The 17,597-nt window shown below is 46.3% G+C and overlaps 2 protein-coding genes across 11 annotated transcripts in view; one reads left to right on the forward strand and one right to left on the reverse strand.

The window, feature by feature from the left end:
- Positions 1 to 5,856, reverse strand: part of DENND11 (DENN domain containing 11) — a 58,305-nt gene extending 52,449 nt beyond the window's left edge. Inside the window, exon 1 of the mRNA XM_053254539.1 lies at positions 5,342 to 5,856. Within this exon, the coding sequence (XP_053110514.1) occupies positions 5,342 to 5,807 (466 nt within the window). The 5' untranslated portion in view covers positions 5,808 to 5,856. The remainder of the gene's footprint in view (positions 1 to 5,341) is intronic.
- The window catches only part of WEE2 (WEE2 oocyte meiosis inhibiting kinase), a 45,392-nt gene continuing 33,273 nt past the window's right edge, over positions 5,479 to 17,597 (forward strand). The window contains exons 1-3 of one of the 10 annotated variants that reach the window (XM_053254532.1): positions 5,479 to 5,602; positions 11,187 to 11,551; positions 13,728 to 13,921. In XM_053254532.1, coding sequence (XP_053110507.1) covers positions 5,575 to 5,602; positions 11,187 to 11,551; positions 13,728 to 13,921 — 587 coding nt within the window. In that variant the 5' untranslated portion in view covers positions 5,479 to 5,574. The other 9 variants (XM_053254529.1, XM_053254536.1, XM_053254537.1 and 6 more) reach the window with 9 other exon arrangements.

The following is a 17,597-nucleotide window of genomic DNA, read 5'->3' on the forward strand; positions in this document are numbered from 1 at the left end:
CCTGCCATATGTCTATTTACGCAAGAGGATGGGGTAAGGGCATGGAGTAAAGAAAACCACACAGAAAAAGAGAAGTACTATAATGCTCTGATCACACACTCAAAAGGTGTGTGTGTGAGAGAGAGAATGGGGATGCTACTCTAGTCTGCTCATTCTTACAAAAATTAAACAGGGCTCAGTTTGCACCAGTTTACCCCGTTTTCAGCAGCAAAGCTAACTTGCGCATGCACAGAGGCCGTGTGTGTGCCGACACCATGTGCAGCCTGCAGGGAATGGCACCACAGGCACGTGCATCCTTTGGTAAGCAAGTGCCATGCCCAGAAAAGCGGCGGGGTGGCAGCGGAGCAGGCAACAAGGGAGCCGCTCCTCGCCCTGCCAAACCGGTTTGGCTGCAGGTGCCCGAGCCAGTTCGGCGCTTCCCAAAGGAGGCACCAAACCAGTTCGTGCACATCCCTAGTGGCAGTGGTTCTCCAAGGTTTCATGCAGGAGTCTTTCCTAGCCCTCCCTGAAAACCAGGAATTCAACCTGGGACCGCCTGCATGCAAAGCAGATTATCTACCACTGAGCTATAGCTGCATCTCCATACCTCTGATAAAAGCTAGGACAAGGCTTGAGAAATCCCAGCGGTTCCCTTGTTGCCTGCTCCACTGCCAGTAACGTTGAATTGGCCTGTTGCAGGAAGAAGTACTCCCTTTTGTCTTTCCTGATCCTAGTGCCAATCTATTTTACTGGGTGACTCCAAGTTCAAGTATTATGGGATGAGAAAATCTCTCTATCCAGTAAGATTTCTTCCTTTTTCTCTTTTTTCACACAAGCCCATACAAATCAACTTACCAAAGCTGGTATGGCAGGAAAAGACAGAAAGAGGAGAAATACTTCACATACATGGCCTACCTCACCAAGTGATGTTTACACTACTGCTTACATCAGTGGGCAAAGTTTAAGGAAGGAGAAGGAGGAACAGATTTTCCTGAGAACCTGGCCAAGGCCTCTCCAGCCGATTACAAGATAGGCTGATAAGCTCAAAGTCAGGCCTGGAATTCCCGTGAGTTTGTTTTTTGTTTTGCAGAGGGGATAAAGAAAAGCCCAATACCCTCCCTGCCACAACATCTATAGCTATAGTCGGTAATGCCAAGTTTCTATTGTCTGGCTCCTGAATTTCTAGCCTGGCACCTAGATTCAAAGAAAATCTGTCAAGGCCTGCATTAAGAGATGGGCTTGAAAGTGGGAATGTCTCTTTTTAGTCAAAAAGCAGACGTGGGAAGCCCAATCTGGATCAGGACCACAGTGCACAGGGAGGAGTGATTTAAGATTTTCATTGGTAATTTTCATCAGGAAAATGGGGTCGTTCGGGGATTCTTAAACTTGGGTCCCCATGTATTGACTACAACTCCCATCATCCCCAGCCATTGCAGCTGGGAATGATGGGAGTTGTAGTCCAACTACATCTAGGGGACCTGAGTTTGAGAACCCCTGGATGACACCATTTTCCTGACGAAAATAACTGCCTCTCAAACAGATAGCCATTAGCTGCGGGAGGGGAGAAGTGCAGGATTTTCAGCAGGAAAATGGCATAGTGGGAAGTGTTTAAAACAAAAACAACAACCCTGTGCTAAATCAAATCCCCCCCTCCCCCAAATCAGCAGTTCTTTGACAAAAAGAGACACACCCATTTAATGACTGGTTTGCATCCAGGTTGTTTTTTTTTTAAATTGATTTATGTAGCTTGATCTCTATTTTAATACCTTATAGTATGTTTCATTCTGTTGTAAAAGTGGGGCAAGTATTGTTAAAATAAATGAACTATGATGTGTAGTTTGGCCCTCAGATCTCCAGAGTTCATGGGGATAGGGTTGGATTTTTGCCCCAAGAGGCTGATGAGCTTTGACATCACCTTACCCAGTAATTTAAGAGAGGTTGAGGAGTTACAACTGCAAGGGTCTAGCACAGGTCTCTGTTGCTCTTTGCAACAGCTGTAAGTCAAGTCTTTGGCGTAAGTAAAGAAGACAAGTGAAAAGGTGGAGAAGGTCAATATTCTCTCCCACATCGCTAACGATCTGTCACCACTGAAGCATACCCAGTGAAGGGGGTCATAACTCGGTGCTAGAACACCTGGTGGTAGCAAGCAAGAAATGGCCCCCTTTGCTAAGCAGGAACTGTCCTGGTTTGTATTTGGATGGGTAACTACATGTGAGCGCTGTAAGATATTCCTCTTAGGGGGTGGGGTTGTGGCTCAGAGAGCTGTGGCTCAGGCTCAGTGGTAGATGCACTTGCATCCAGGTGGTCCCAGTTTCACTCCTTGGCATCTCCAGGGAGGATTGGGAGAGGTGCCTGCCTGAAACCTTGGAGAGCCCCTGCCAGTCAGTGTAGACAATACTGGGCTAGATGGACCAGTCGTCTGACTCATTATGTTTCAGGGACACCACTTAGAGGGGACAGAGATACCATGATACCTGGGTAGCAGGCCACGAAAATCTTCCCACATTTATGGGCTGATTGGATAATACTTCATCGGCTGGTCTGAGGCCACGACGCAATAAGGATGTGTGTAGGCCAGGAGTGCACACATCCTTCCCTCAGAGCTCCAGGGCGTCTTTCCCTACTTGCAGGGTGTTGTTGTTGTCCACCTACATGTGACAGTTCGAACTCATAGTTGTAAAGTGTGTAGAGGGGTGGTTGGGATGTACACACACACACACACACACACACACACACACACCCCAATTACACAATTAGGGAAAGGCATTCTGGAAACAGAAAAGGCCCACATGCTCACAGAACACACGGATCCGGCTCATGTGTGCTCAGGCCAGCCAGACAAGTATTGTCCGAACAAGTCGTCGGAAGCTGCCTTATACAGAGTTAGACCACTGCTCCATCTAGCTCAGTGTTGTTTACACCAGGGATTCTCAACGTTGGGTCACCAGATGTTTTTGGACTTCAGCTCCCATAATCCCCAACCAAAGGGGGCTGGGGCTGGGGATTATGGGAGTTGAAGTCCAAAAACACCTGGGGAACCAACACTGAGAACCCCTGGTCTACATTGCCTGGCCAAGCGGCTCTCCAAAATTTCAGGCTGGAGTCTTTCCCAGCCCTGCCTGGGAGGTGTGAGGGACTGAACCTGGGACCTTCTGCATGCAAAGCAGATCCTCTGCCACTGAGCTACGGCCCCACTCCCCAAGGGGAACATCTTACAACAGACAGCACTCACATGCAGCCATCCAGCCAAATGCAAACCTAGGCAAATCTGCTTAGCAATGGGAGACAATTCATGCTTGCTACCGCAAGACCGGCTTAATCCCTATGAAGTGTTCGGCTTACTCCTGCTAACTGGACAAAGCAGCACCCTTTTAAATTGTGGCTCTCTTATATTTAGCAGGGGCAGAGCACAAGTCCATATTCAGCCCAACGCAGCATTTCTCCAGTGCCAGTATCTCCTTTGTATTTCGCTTTAAGACTATGTCTCTGTCCCACTAGGCCTCACATCTTCTCATACCTTTTGCTCTATAAACGGCTTTGACTTTTTTTTTTGTTGAGAAGTAGCACATACATATTTTAAAATTTAAAAATATGAAGTGAAGAGAGATGGTCACTTCAGGAGGTCAAGGTATGGTAAAGTGTGCCGTCAAGTCGATTTTGACTCCTGGTGCCCACAGAGCCGTCTGTGGTTTTCTTTTGGTAGAATACAGGAAGGATTTACCATTGCCTTCTCCCACGCAGTAGGAGATGATGCCTTTCAGCATCTTCCTTTATCGCTGCTGCCCGATATAGGCGTCTGGGAAACATACCAGCGGGGATTCGAACAGGCAACCTTCTGGTTGTTAGTCAAGCATTTCCCCACGGCACCACTTACGGTGACTTTGCTGCCCTTAAAGGCAGCAGACCTGGCCACAGGCATCAAGAAGTTCTCTTGTGCAAGTTTCAATTGAATAAACTTAGTAGCTCTGCTGGTTCATTTCAATGGGGATTGCGTAGTTGAATTTCGCCTGCTGTGTGCAAGATTGTGTGCGTGCACACATGCACGAATGCACACATGGGGTACTATATGTATTTTCCACACCAGACCCCAGATCATCTTGGGTTAGCCCTATTCTGGGAGCATTTTAGGACACAGTTTCAGATTCTAGTATGGGCCACGGAAGTTTTAACTGTCCAAAAACAACTCGAAGAGAAAATCTATGGGCAACTACAATTCCACAGGGCAGTTTCTGGAGAGGCTCAGTGGCAGAGCATCTGCTTTGCATTTAAAAGGTCCCAAGTTCACTCTCTGGCATCTCCAGGGAGAACTGACTCCTGCCTGAAACCTTAGAGAGCGGCTGCCAGTCAGTGTAGAGAATACTGAGTTAGATGGACCAATGGTGTGACTCAGACTAAGGCCGTTCCCTATGTCCACATGTACTCTTCCAGTTTCCTGGGACAGTGCTGGTGCTGCTCAAGTCAAGCCGTGTATCTCTGCCCTATCAACTCTGACAGGAGTTTCCCTTTTTAGAGGTATCTCAATACAGGAGATACAGAGAATATAACAAATAATTTTACTGTTGAGCACCACCACAAGTGGATGTTGTGGAAAATGATACGGTATAAAGATTCTTAGATCATTCAGAGCCAGCGTGGTGCAATGGTTAGAGTGCTGGACTAGGACCGGGGAGACCGGAGTTCAAATCCCCATTGACTCTAGGCCAGTCACTTCTCTCTCAGCCTAACCTACTTCACAGGGTTGTTGTGAGAAGAAACTCAAGTATGTAGTACACCGCTTTGGGCTCCCTGGAGGAAGAGCTGGATAGAAATGTAATAAAATAAATAAATAAATAAATAAATAAGCAAGCAAGCAAGCTAGATTCCCTTTAGCTTCCATCTTCTGGTGGACACCCCAAAAGCAATGAAGAGAGCAAACAGATACACAACTCCCCACACCCACCCACATGATTGTTTACAATGGGGCAATGATTCCCTGAACCTCCTAAGGCAGCAGGAAGACGATGACACATCCTTACTCTCAACCTGCTGGTTAGGTTCGTTTCCGAAAAGGTAGACCAGGCAGCAGTGCCTTCCCATCCCGTGGCCCTGAATCTTAACCCAGAGGCGGGCGGCCTGTAGACAGGAGAAGGAACGCACATTCTGCACATGGTCAGAGACACTCTGTTCTCTCTCAGGCTCCCCAGAAGGCAGTCCTAGCACTCCAACAACAACACCAGGCTCCCGAGCAGGCTCCGCACTTATACCGAGCCGAACAAGAAAGGAAGGTGTGCAGCCATCACACGCACAGAATCCGGGATGACAAGAGTGGGGAATCGGAGGCATCCCTGGGCAGTGGATACGGCGCCGCTGCAGCAACCCTTACCCGAGCGGGGGTCGAAGGTGACCACAAACACCGCCAGGATCTGATCCTCCTCCACCTGCTCCGGTTCCTGCTCCGGGAGGCACCCGCCGGGGCCAGCCACCAGCTCTCCGGGGCCACCCCATGCCGAGGAGGAGCAGGAGTTTCCCCAGCCGCTCGCCTCGACCGGCTCCGGCACGGAGACTGCCGGGCCCTCGGCCCAGAAGAGAAGCGGAGCGTCGTCTGCCTGCTCCACCATGGCCCAGCCAGCTGCGGCGCGCCGAGGTAAGGGGCGGTGCTTGGCGGCCGATGAGAAGCCGAAACCCCGCCTGGTCTCCGCCCCGAGAGAGAGACAGAAGCTGAGCGCGCCGCCGGAGCTGCCGGCCTGTCTGGCCTCGCTGGAGCTGCCCCGAGGAGGGCTCTGCGTCCCGAGCCTCCTCTCCTTGCACAAGTGCGCGCAGAGCGGGCGCTCTCTCCTGGGCGCCCCCATGAGAGGTGGCCGAGCTGCTCCGCCTGGGCGTTTTTTACTCGGAAGTAATCGCCATTCTGTCCAGCGCAGCCCACTCTCGAGTAAATGCGCATGCGAGTGCCGCCTAAAGGGGCCCTCAGCCCCGTGCTTGTTTACTCAGAAGCAAGCCCCGTCAAGTTTCAATGGGGCTTACTCCCTAGTCAGTCTGTGGAGGGCTGCGGCCAGGCACGCTGAGCCAGGCCTAAGCTCTGGGGGCAGAATTCTGGGGATGATGCCCGGTAAAGAGGCGTTTACTCCGAAGTAAGCTCCAGGCATTCAGAAGGTCTGGTTGCAGCCTGAATTGCTTTTGAAGAAGCACTCCTAGCAGCATCGGCGTCCCATGCATGGTGTAGTGGTTAGAGTGCCGGACTAGGACCGGGGAGACCCGAGTTCAAATCCCCATTCAGCCATAAAACTAGCTGGGTGACTCTGGGCCAGTCACTTCTCTCTCAGCCTAACCTACTTCACAGGGTTGTTGTGAAAGAGAAACTCAAGTATGTAGTACACCACTCTGGGCTCCTTGGAGGAAGAGCGGGATATAAATGTGAAAATAATAATAATAATAATTGGGTTCAGCGGCTTTTATACTCCCAATAATCTTATATATATAATTGAATGTCTGTCTGTTGGAGGTTGAGCTGGGAGGCCTAGCTCTACCAGCCCTGCGACCTTATTTTGTGACAGAATTCATGTCCTACGATTTTGGAAACTGGATTTTCATGAATGTCCATAACATGTCCAATCTCCTACAAAAAACCTGGGTTTTGCTTTTCGCTCTCCTTTGGCGAAAGTCAACATGGGGCATAGCGTGGTGGGAGAAAGGTTCTTTCAAAGGTAATATTACACAAGTATTGAAAAAGGACTACCCGGACTACTTGAGAGAGATTTGTTATTCACACTAAAAAAAATGGAAGGTTGAACCAGATCGATTTAAAGGATCCTCCTTGGTTAAGCAGCTAAGGAAAACAATTTATGGATAGATTCTAGTCTAGAAGTGGCCTTTTAAAGATCCAATTTAGAACATAAACGCTACAAACACCGCACTTCACAGTACTTGTTGCAACCTGATCACCCTATCGCTCTCTACAAGGAGAAAAAGGTCCCTTTCCATTTATGGGAAACAAGGTGGCGCTTATACCATCAAGTACTACCACTTAATGTGGCTAAGCCATGGCTCCCAGAGGACCAGCAAGAGTGTCCCAAAATCACCTGCCAACAGAAAGCTAGTGAGCTAGGCACGACATTCAGGGAAAACCACTCACATTTCTTAAGAGTGTGTGGTAGCAAAAAGAGTGTGGCAGGGAGTAAGCAAGCTGTCAGAGTGACCCGATTTGGAAAAACAGACTTGGGAAGAACTGACCTCAGGTTTGAGTGATAGAATAGAACCTTTTTTTCGGGGTCCCAGAAAGAAGCCCTCAAGGAAACAGGATGGAATGGGTCCCCTCATACTAGGGAATTGGAACGTTCCCCTTTTTGTAATCAGGTTAGTAAACCTGTACGTTATTTATGCAATGCTCCTGCATAGGAACAGGGAAGGAAGATGTGACCAAGAGGTTCACGTGGAAAAGACAGTAAATTTCTTCTGGAAAAGTCTATATGGTTATGTGCAAAAAGATAAGTGTATCTCTTCTAAACCGCAATAGGGCAAATTGTGGAAATGGATGTTGGACGTAACCCTCCCCACCATTACCCGGTGTGCCTTGAAATCCCCCACCCCCCCGCAGAGTTACAGTACTGCCTGCATATACTTTATAACCCTGTTGGTTGTCAAAACTTTGTGTGTAAATCTTTGTATATATGATGTACAAACAACCACTTTGTATATAATTGTGCTTTGGTAACATGCTGTATGCTTTAAATTGTTGTCCTTAAAAAAAAAAAAATTGTCCTATACAGTCCCACACTCTTTGAGCTATCAGGACCAAACTTGGCACAGTGACTGCCTAGGACCCTACAAGTAGCATAGGGTGCCCGGAACCCCGACAACCACCTCAGACAGGCAGATATACAACGGGTATAGCCACAAAACAGGATTGCAATAACAAAGAGAAACTTGCACCAAATTTTGCAAAGTGACTTCCTAGGACCCTACGAGTAACATAGGGTAACAGGGAACCCCAACAACCACCTCACACAGACAGATATACAACAGGTATATCCACAATAACAAAGAGTCATATTGATGGTGAAACTCACACCATAAGCCCAAGCAATGCCGGGTACTTAAAGCTAGTTGTAAATAAAATTGCAGCCTAAGAACGCAGTCCCTACGCATGTTGAATAAGTACATCCCATGATCGTTAATTTCTAGTGAGCAGGTATACTCAGAAGCAAATCCCACTAAATTCAATGGGACTGACTCCCCCAGTATAAATGAATTGGAGCACATTTATGAATTGGAGCACAATGTGGGTATGCATCTACACAGTGAAAGAAATGCTCTTCCTAGTACTTATCAGTAGAGAGGAAGGTAAAGCGCTTTTGGGAACCTGTATGTCACACACACATTACTCTGTAATGATTTGCATTTTTACCAGCCAAACAGGATACAAATCATTATAATGCAATAAAATGTGCAATCATAAAACATTTATACAATTTTTAAAAAGTGAGAATCAATAATAAAGTCAGTGTTTAAACTGTGATAAAATGGACCCCACCCAACAATGTTCATCCATGGGCTGTTCAGAAAAATAGAATGACATTTTAAAGTCTATATGTCTGTTGATTGTGGTGGATAAGAGACTGCAGGGTTGAGTCATACCTGGCATGCCCTTAGCTCAGTGAGCACTTGCCTTACATGCAAAAAGTCTTATCTTCAGTAATTCCTGCTAAAAGTATCTCAGGTCAATACTCTTGCCTGAAGCCCTGGAGAGCCATTGACAATACTTTACTAGATGGTCCAATAGTCTGACTCAATATAAAGCAGCTTCATTTATGTAAAAGCCAGCATTGAATGTATTTGGCAGTCCTCCTTTATTTATTTATTTACTTACTTACATTTATATCCTGCTCTTTTTCCAAGGGCCCAGATTGGTGTACATGGTTATGCTTATCCTCACAGCAACCTTGTGAGGTGCATTAGGCTGAGAGACATGTGACTGGCCCATAGTCACGCAATGAGTTTTATGGCTCAATGGGGATTTGAACTCTCAAGTCTCCCTGGTTCTTGTCCAACACTCTAATGGATACACCACGCTGGGTTGTGTAGGAAGGGAGTTCCAAAGGATGGATGCCACCACCAAAAAAGCCCTGCTTCTTGTAGCTATCAGCTTAATCTCATAGTGCTATAGCTGTTGACCCTTTTGCTATAGGAGTAATCATGCTTTAAAAGAAGAATAGGATTGCTAAGTTTTTATTTGGCAGGGCACCCATGTTTTTAACAGCTGGACAACAGACAGAAATTCAACACACAGACATACCATCAACATGCAGGGGAAAGCTATACACATTGAACATTTTATTTTCATGGAGCTGTTAAAGAGACAGGAACCTTGCTGGCAAAGAAGGAAGCAACTATGGTCAGATAAATGCTTACTTGACATAGCAGCACAAAGTAATGGCAGCAACCATGTGATTTGAGGGGTGCACTGCCATCGCGGAATGGGTGTCATTCAGAAAAGGGGTCAGTCCTGCCAAAATTTATAGCCATTAAGGTTGCCATCTGGGCAATTTCAAGCGGGACATTCCAGGGTTGGTTTCTGGTTGGTGACCTGCCTAGTTTATTTGTTTTTTCCTTCAGTCTCAGAAGTCTGGAATAAGCAATTAAACCCCTGCTGAATTAGGATAAATTAACAAGGGTTTCTTTCAACAACAAAAATGGTTCTTCTTTATTTTCTCTGGCTTGCAGAATGTAAAAGTGTGGCACGGCTGCATGCACAAGTCTTTGCAGGATGGACTTTTAGAAGAATCACGTGGGAAGTTGCAGGGAGCTCTCTTCTGGGTTATTTGCAAACTCTCAGTCCCAGCATGCATCACAAAACCAAGTCACACTTCATGGTTTTTAACAGGGGGAAGGTGGCAGGAAATAGTCTGGAGTAATAGTAAACAGATGATGATGCCCTGCCTTTCATAGTTACCGTTTAATGGTAGTGTACCAGCAATTGAGTGGTTATAAATTCTGTGGGGCATATAATAAGGGGCAGTTTTTCCAGTCAGAATGGGTTTTGTTACAGAGTGTTTGCTAGTTGGCTGAATGCCTTTGCATCTGCATGGAGTAAAAGGCCTGCCTTCTGCGGTGTGGAGATCCAGTGTGAAAGCATTGCCATGTGGAACCTTTCTCTCTCTAGCTTCTGTATGTACTGTGGGAAAGGGTTAGGCTATCTACTGACTAAGTCTTTGTGTGAGCACAGCTGTAGGGGGAATGCTGATTCCTAAAGAATGTGGTGCCTGTGGGCAGCTCTGATGCTACATCCTATTAATATTTACTTAGAAGCAAATCCTACTGTTCTCACTAGGGCTTACTCCCAAATAAACATGCATAGAATTATAGGCTTAATATAGCATCCTAGACCCCAAATCTAAGTAGAGAGATCAATTTCTATTTTTGCAGGTGTTTAATGGTTGTTTTTGTGGTTGTCTTTCTAATGGAAGATGTTTGCCCTGATCCCAGTATAACATGAGCCCCATTCAGACATTATCTTGTACCTGTATTCAGATGTCTCTATACTGCTCGCATTTTAAAAGTGAGTCTGGGTTTCCCCTTAAATGCACGGTATAGCTAGAAGCATGTCCCTCAAATGCATGTTACAGTTAAATGCCTACAGCTGTACCTGTGTTCAACCATATAATGTATGAAAACTTTTACTTGTGTACAGATCTGTTCCTGTGTACTGTGCACATACTGTATGAATTAATTATTTGTTTGTCTGTTTTTTTTATACCACCTTTCCAAAATGGCTCAGGGTGGTTTACAATTAATGTCGAATGTAATGTTTGGATAGGCCTTCTGTCACTGTTCTTACTAGGTATCTTTGTCTATTACTTGAAGCAGGGGTTTTCCAACTTGAGTCCCTAGATGTTGTTGGGCTACAACTCCCATCATTGTGGCTGGGGGATGAAGGGATTTGTAGTCTGACATCTGAGGACCCAAGTTTAAGAACCCTTGGAGAAAGGGCTCACACATTGCTCTTGACAACTAGGATAAATCATCTGGGCTAAATTAAAGTAGTTAAAGTGACTTTATTGAGATCTTGGTTGCCTGAAAGTGAGTAATTAGGAAGGCGGAGTATCTGGCAGCTGGGTTAGCTGGAAGAACTCTGCACTAATGAGTAAGCTCAGCACAACTTCCAAGGTTTGCAGTGGTGGGGATGGATATTGCAAAGGGTTAATCCTTAGACTGTGCTTCCTGTCTCTTTCCAGCTGCAATGGATGACTGGAACAGCACTAAAGCATTTATCCAGAGACTAGATTTTTCCAGCTGTGGAGAAGACAATGAATTTGAAGAAGACAATAGTATGCATGAAGAAGAGCCAAGAAATGTCACCCCCCAGAAGACCTGGGAGTCTCAGAGCTGGAGGATTAATTGCCCTGTCCCAGTGACCCCCCAGAGGCAACTGGATGATCTTTCTCTGAGTTGCCTAAAGCAGCCCTGGGCAACTCCTACAAGGGAACACAGGGAGTCCATGAGGAAGAAATCGATCCCTTCCGAGGACTACCCCGGGACTCCGTTACATTATGTCACTTGGCAGAAGCTGCAACTCTGTGATACCCCACACACCCCAAAGGTAAGATCGTGACCCTGAAGCGTGCTTGAAACTGGATGTTATGAATGGCTTCTTATTTTATTTTAATTATTAGATTCTTATCCTACTCTTTCCGATAGGCTCAGAGTACCTCTTCTTGGGTTGGGCTCTGCAAAAATTTTGTGCCACTCCTAACGTGAAATGTTATCTCTTGTGGCTGCTCCTTACTGCTAAATAATAATAGCACTTGTATAATGCTTTTTGAGTGTTCAGTGTGCTTCATGTGCATTATCTTGTCATCCATACAGCAGCCTTGTAAGGTGAGGAGTTTTTATTAACCCCATATTGCAGATGGTGGGGGAAGTATGCCATAAGCCAAGTCCACAAACTTGGCCACTAGAACCATCTCGGGGGGAGAAAGGCTCGTAGTGATTTCCCACTTGAGATGGGAAATAGGTGATAGCACTGTTGAACTTACAGCTTTCTGATTACCGCTTCTTTATCCCTAATTCGCTGCTCCAAAACAATTAGGTTAAAATTGCAGTCATCTTTGCACAGAGGAAAGGGTAACAATGAACACATTATCTTACTCCATTGAGTAATCTTTGGAGGACACTCGTGCCAATTTTTATTTCTGTTCCTCTGACAATATCAATGGAACTTATAGTAGGTTTTTATGTTAAAATTTTAAAACACCATTGCAGATCTAATGGTGTAGATGGTGTCCTGCTGTAGACCCACCGGACAGGATAATAAAAGCATGATAACATACTGTAAGCCAAAGGTATTTCAATGCTATCACCTATCTTCCATCTCTAGGGGTTTAATAAACATTCACAATAAACATTCATCTCCCCAGATGATTTGAACCACTCCAGTTGGCTCATGTACTGGAGGGCTGAGGCCAAGAGGGAGTGGCTTGCCTAAGGTTACTCAGCGAGTCCATGACAGACGTGAGACTTGAACCAAGGGACTTTCTGGCCTGTAGTTCAGTTGCATAGCCATAACAAAACACCAGTCAGCATCTTTGATCTGATTGGTGCTCTTTATGACTGTGAACCCTATACAGGAGAGATGGTTGACACTTGCTTAGGAAAGCTGCCTTGGTTAGAGTCAGTGAGACTCTATTTGCCCAGGTGTTCTGGTGCATTTAAAAGTGTGCCTTAGAAAACCACCTAAGCCACCATGTGGATGCACCTATCACCCTGTTGGCTCAGGGAAGCTCCATGTGTCTCTTCTCCTCTTCTTCCCTCCCACTGCTGCCAAAATGTGGGCAACGACTTTCTGATGATGCTATGATGCAGAGCTTTTCTAAAGGAACCCTCAGAGCCACACCATGGTATGCAAATGCAATTTGTGCACATAGCATGCACACCCCCATGCATTTTCCTTGTCAGTACATACATACTTGGCAAGTCCAGAAGAGTCTCATTCCATGACACTCGGAGGCCTACATAGAGTGAGGGGAAATCCTTGGAACTTGACAGCACCATTGCAGAAGAGCATTGTATTCATTAGTGGGGAGTAGCAGTGGAGTTTGCAGGAAGAGTCTATGGCAGTGGGAGGAGAAATGGGTATGCTTGATCAGGGTCCGGATTCTAGAGGAGCCTGGACTACTCACTTTACTTCTCCCATTGTTATCAATCCCTTTTTGCAAAACCTAACATAATGCAAAGTTTGCATGACTTGAATGTATGAACATCCCTGAATGGTTCTTTTAGAAGTGCAAGCTGTGTGTCTGGTTGTGTTACACATTCAGAGAAGAGCCTTGCCATGATGCAACCTGTACTATAGCACCAGAGGACTCCTGGAAGCACCACCATTGCCTAAAAAGCACTGGCAAAAGAGGAGTACGATCGATTAGTTACTAACAGGGCTAATATCTCTGATGGGAGGCAGCCCAAGGTATTGTGATGCCTGAGGAAAGATGCCAAATCCTACTTTGCCTGGTAGGGGCCAGCCCCCTTTTGAGGACAGGTGCCCTCATGAAGTTCTTTCCCTTTGCATGTTGAGCACTCATATAAGATCTGTGGTCTAGAACAGGGATTCTCAATGTTGGGTCCCCAGATGTTTTTGGATTTCAACTCCCATAATCCCCAACCAAAGGGCACTGGGGCTGGGGATTATGGGAGTTGAAGTCCAAAAACATCTGGGGACCCAACGTTGAGAACCCCTGGTCTAGAACATTCTCCATTGACTATCTGTTTACTTCATTCAGAGTCTCTTAACCAAGACGGCTTTTCCTTCTCCTGCGGGAAAGTTCGCCTCCAAAGGGATCAGGAACCTGCGGTTAACTTCCTGTGCTGACCCAGAGGAGCCTCCCCCAGCTTCACTGATTAATCCGTTTACCCCGGAATCATATCGACAGATGGTTTTCCATCCCAGTGGCAAGAGGAAAGCCAGAGGAGAGCTGTGAGTGTGGGCTTGCTAAAATGCCTTGATCATACCTTCTATAGGGTGCAAATAGGATAGTGGGGGAACCATCTTGTCACCCTGTAGTTTTTCAGATGGTTTGGGGGAACCTCTAGAGCCGGGGTTGACATTAAGTAGCTTGGGAGTTAGCGGTAGCTACCAGGGTTATCTGAAGTCGCTCTCCAGGTGTTTGAGCTTGCTTCTTCCCTTCCCCTCCTGCCAATACTGCAAATATTGTTGGCTCGCTAAATGGAGGTATGGCCATGCCATTTTTAATCCCTCTCTGACAGTTTGACTTTCTCTCCCAGTCATTTCTCTGTTGTCTTCTCTTCCTCCACTGAGCAGACTATCTTGCTCCTCTCCTGTCCTGCAGTAAAATTGTCCTGGAATTCAGGAAGTTTGATATTAAAACCCCTTATTCTGTAGATGTAAATTCTTGTACAAGCTGCCATTTTGTGACTAGCTTCACCTCTCCAAGCCTCTCTTACATGCTTAGAGCTCCCAAGGCTCTGGAAAGGGAGAGAACTCAAACTCCTGGAAGCCCCAGCCCTGCTTTAGCGTTTCCTGAAGCTTATTGGGGCTCTTCGGTAAGAAGATCAGTAATGGTGGACATGATACTTAATGGCAGTTTGCCCACTGCTATGATCTTCCTTTGCGGTGTGCTGCTACAAGAGTGGGTGTTCCCTCAGGTGTGCCTTCATATGGGTTGATAGGGCAGGCCAATGTGCCACACACATTTGAGAGTGTGTCTTGACACTTGCCCCAGAATCTTCTGCCGGTGCACTGGGGTATTTATTGGATGAGTCCAATCTGGAAAGAACTCCCAGATGGTAGAAAGCTTTGAAAACCCTGGGCCCAAAGCGGGCTCATTCTCCTCTTACTGCATAGAAAGGAGAAATTTAGCAGGTGCTGTGCTAACCTTTACTCCTTAAAATGACAGTCCTCAAGATTATTGTGGGCTGCAGTAAGAGGTTTATATTATTTCAATTCCTCCTTATTAATTGGTAGGATGAATTTCTTTCTCTAAAACATCTGGTTTTCTCTAAAACATATGGCTTGTATCCAAGCCAGGGGTTTGAACAGGAGGTAAGATACAAGGGTGCATATTCTTAGTTGGAAATTAAGAGCCCTGGTTTTCAAACATCTATTAAACAATGACCTGCTTTGCTCCCACTACTGGCATCTGTTGTTAAAGGGATGAGTTCAGAAATCATAAGGAACCATGAATTAGCTAAGGTTTGTTTTAAAAACCTGGCCTGTTAAGTAACCTTATTTAGCAGTCCAGATGATCACCAGATCTTGGTTTGTTTTGCCATAAAAGGGTTTGGTTGGAGTCTGCGCTTTCTCTAGGCTTGCCTTTCTGTGGGACAGTCCTCTGAGGATGGAGCTACTGAAACCGATTAAACCAGGATTGTGGGTTCAGACATCCAAACTAACTTCAGAGCTTGGGTTCAGGTCATGGTTTGTCCACAATAAACCACAGCTTGCAGGGGCTTAGCTAAGGGAGAGGGGGCCCGTGTTTATCCCTCTCTCTTGTGGCCCCCTAGAGTGAGGGAGATAATGAAGAAAATAGGGAGAGATGGATCTGGAGGGCCCTCAGGAGCTGGCGGCCCGTATTCTTGGAACCCTTTCACTCAATTATAGCTACGCCCCTGACAGCTTGACATACAAACTAACAACAGTTAAGATGAAGTAAACAATGGTTCCATGTGACATATGAACCCATTCAATACCAATGAAACATTCCCAAAACAAATGCCACTATACACAGTTGTATAATAAAGGCAGCACTTTGTATGAGAGAACGTGGCAGAACTATAACACTCAGGAAATCAAATTACAAAACTCAAGTGATTAGGACAGCATTTACTTGGTGCCGTTGCCTGAGAAAGTGCCATCCTTACAACTCCTTTGAAAGCTTGTTGGCATTCCTTAATTAGAATCAAAGAACATTGGAGCTGAAAGGGAGTCTTCGAATCTAACCCCCTGCTCAGGGCAGGAAACTGCTACAACATACCTCACAGATGGCTGTCCAGCCTCCGTTTGCAGAGCAGCAATGACAGACAAGCTCTTCTGAAAGACAGATTACCTATCCTAGGACTGCCCAACTTTGGCCTTTCAGCTGTTGTTGGACTACAACTCCCATTACGCCCCCCACCAGCCATAGTGGCCAGTAATCGGGGATTAGGGGAGTTGGAGTCAAACATCTACCGTTTTTCTGTAATTGTGACATCACGGGCTTGCAACTATCTATTCCAACTGTGCAGGCACGCTGGAGTGTGTCGCATTTTTCAAGGGCTGCTGGGCAGGACAGACAGGCCCAGTGGCTGCTCCGCCCACTGCCGCCGCCACCACAGTGTGGGGGGGGGGAGCCTGCTCGGTTCACCTCCCAGTTGCACACATGGCAGCTAAAATCACAGAAAAGCGACAGTTCAGCATGGTGGGGCCTTGTGGCGGGGGCGGTCCAGGTGCCGAAATTACCTAGGTGCGCCACTGCTTGGGTATACAAAGCAACACACACAAAGAAAAACAACTTCTAACGCAAGTCTTACTAAAACACTTTCTCCTAAATCTACTTCCAAAACTGTATGCCTTGGCTTCCTTCCCATGGACCTCACCAGGACTTAGATGAGACCAGCTCACTGCAATCCCTGACCACCCACCCCAGGGACTTGCAAAACTCACCCTGAGAGAACTTGGCAAGACTCCATTGCTCCTCACTCACCTGGGCACCCCTTTCTTCTTTCCAGAAGACCTTCAGGAGCCCTTTAGTCCTGCCCAACTTGTTAACCAATTGGGTTATTTATTTTTACATTTATATCCCACTCTTCCTCCAAGGAGCCCAGAGCAGTGTACATGGTTGTTTATCCTCACAACAACCCTGTGAAGTAGGTTAGGATGAGAAATACGTGACTGGCCCAGAGTTGCCCAGTGAGTTACGTGGCTGAATGGGGATTAGAACTCGGGTCTCTCCAGTCCTAGTCCAACACTCTAACCACTACACCAGACTGGCTGACCTAGGGTCATGAGCTTGGTCTCTAGTCTGTCAATCAAGGTCAACTGCTTTTTCCAGTTCACTCTATCAGTGCTGCTTGGCTGCCCATTACAACTTGTATGTCATGTTATATACCCGACCATTGCCTTGGCAACAGTGAGACAAGGACTGCTGACCAGCCGTCCATTCAATGGATTGAAGGCTGCAGAAAATGCCTTGGAATTCTCTGCTATGCACAGGGAATTGTGTGGCTGTTGGGCAGTGGAGAAGGATGTTCTTGGAGGGGATGCAGAAAAGGTTCCCCGAGAGTAGAAAGTCATCTGGGAGCAGATGTGCCTCACTTTACCTCAGCAAAAAATAAAAAATATCTGCCCACCAAACTGAATGGAGAACAAATACAATTTAGTCCAATAAATCTATTGTGGAAAATATATGCAATCTATAACAAGGCAAAGCCATGAGAAATGATATTGGAGAAACAATTGTATAACATTTGTTATACAATTATACAGGAGAACTGTGTGAAGAACTCCCTGGAGGCTTTACACCCAGGGTTTCTACTCCAAATCTACTTGAGAGGAGAGTGTGTGCATTCACACACCAGCCAAACTTACCCCGAAGTCTCTTCAAGATCCTTGGACCCACTCCACACACAAGTCGGACTTTGTGGTGCAAATTCTA

This window comes from Hemicordylus capensis, chromosome 5 (assembly GCF_027244095.1).
Source record: "Hemicordylus capensis ecotype Gifberg chromosome 5, rHemCap1.1.pri, whole genome shotgun sequence".
Lineage (NCBI taxonomy): Eukaryota > Metazoa > Chordata > Lepidosauria > Squamata > Cordylidae > Hemicordylus > Hemicordylus capensis.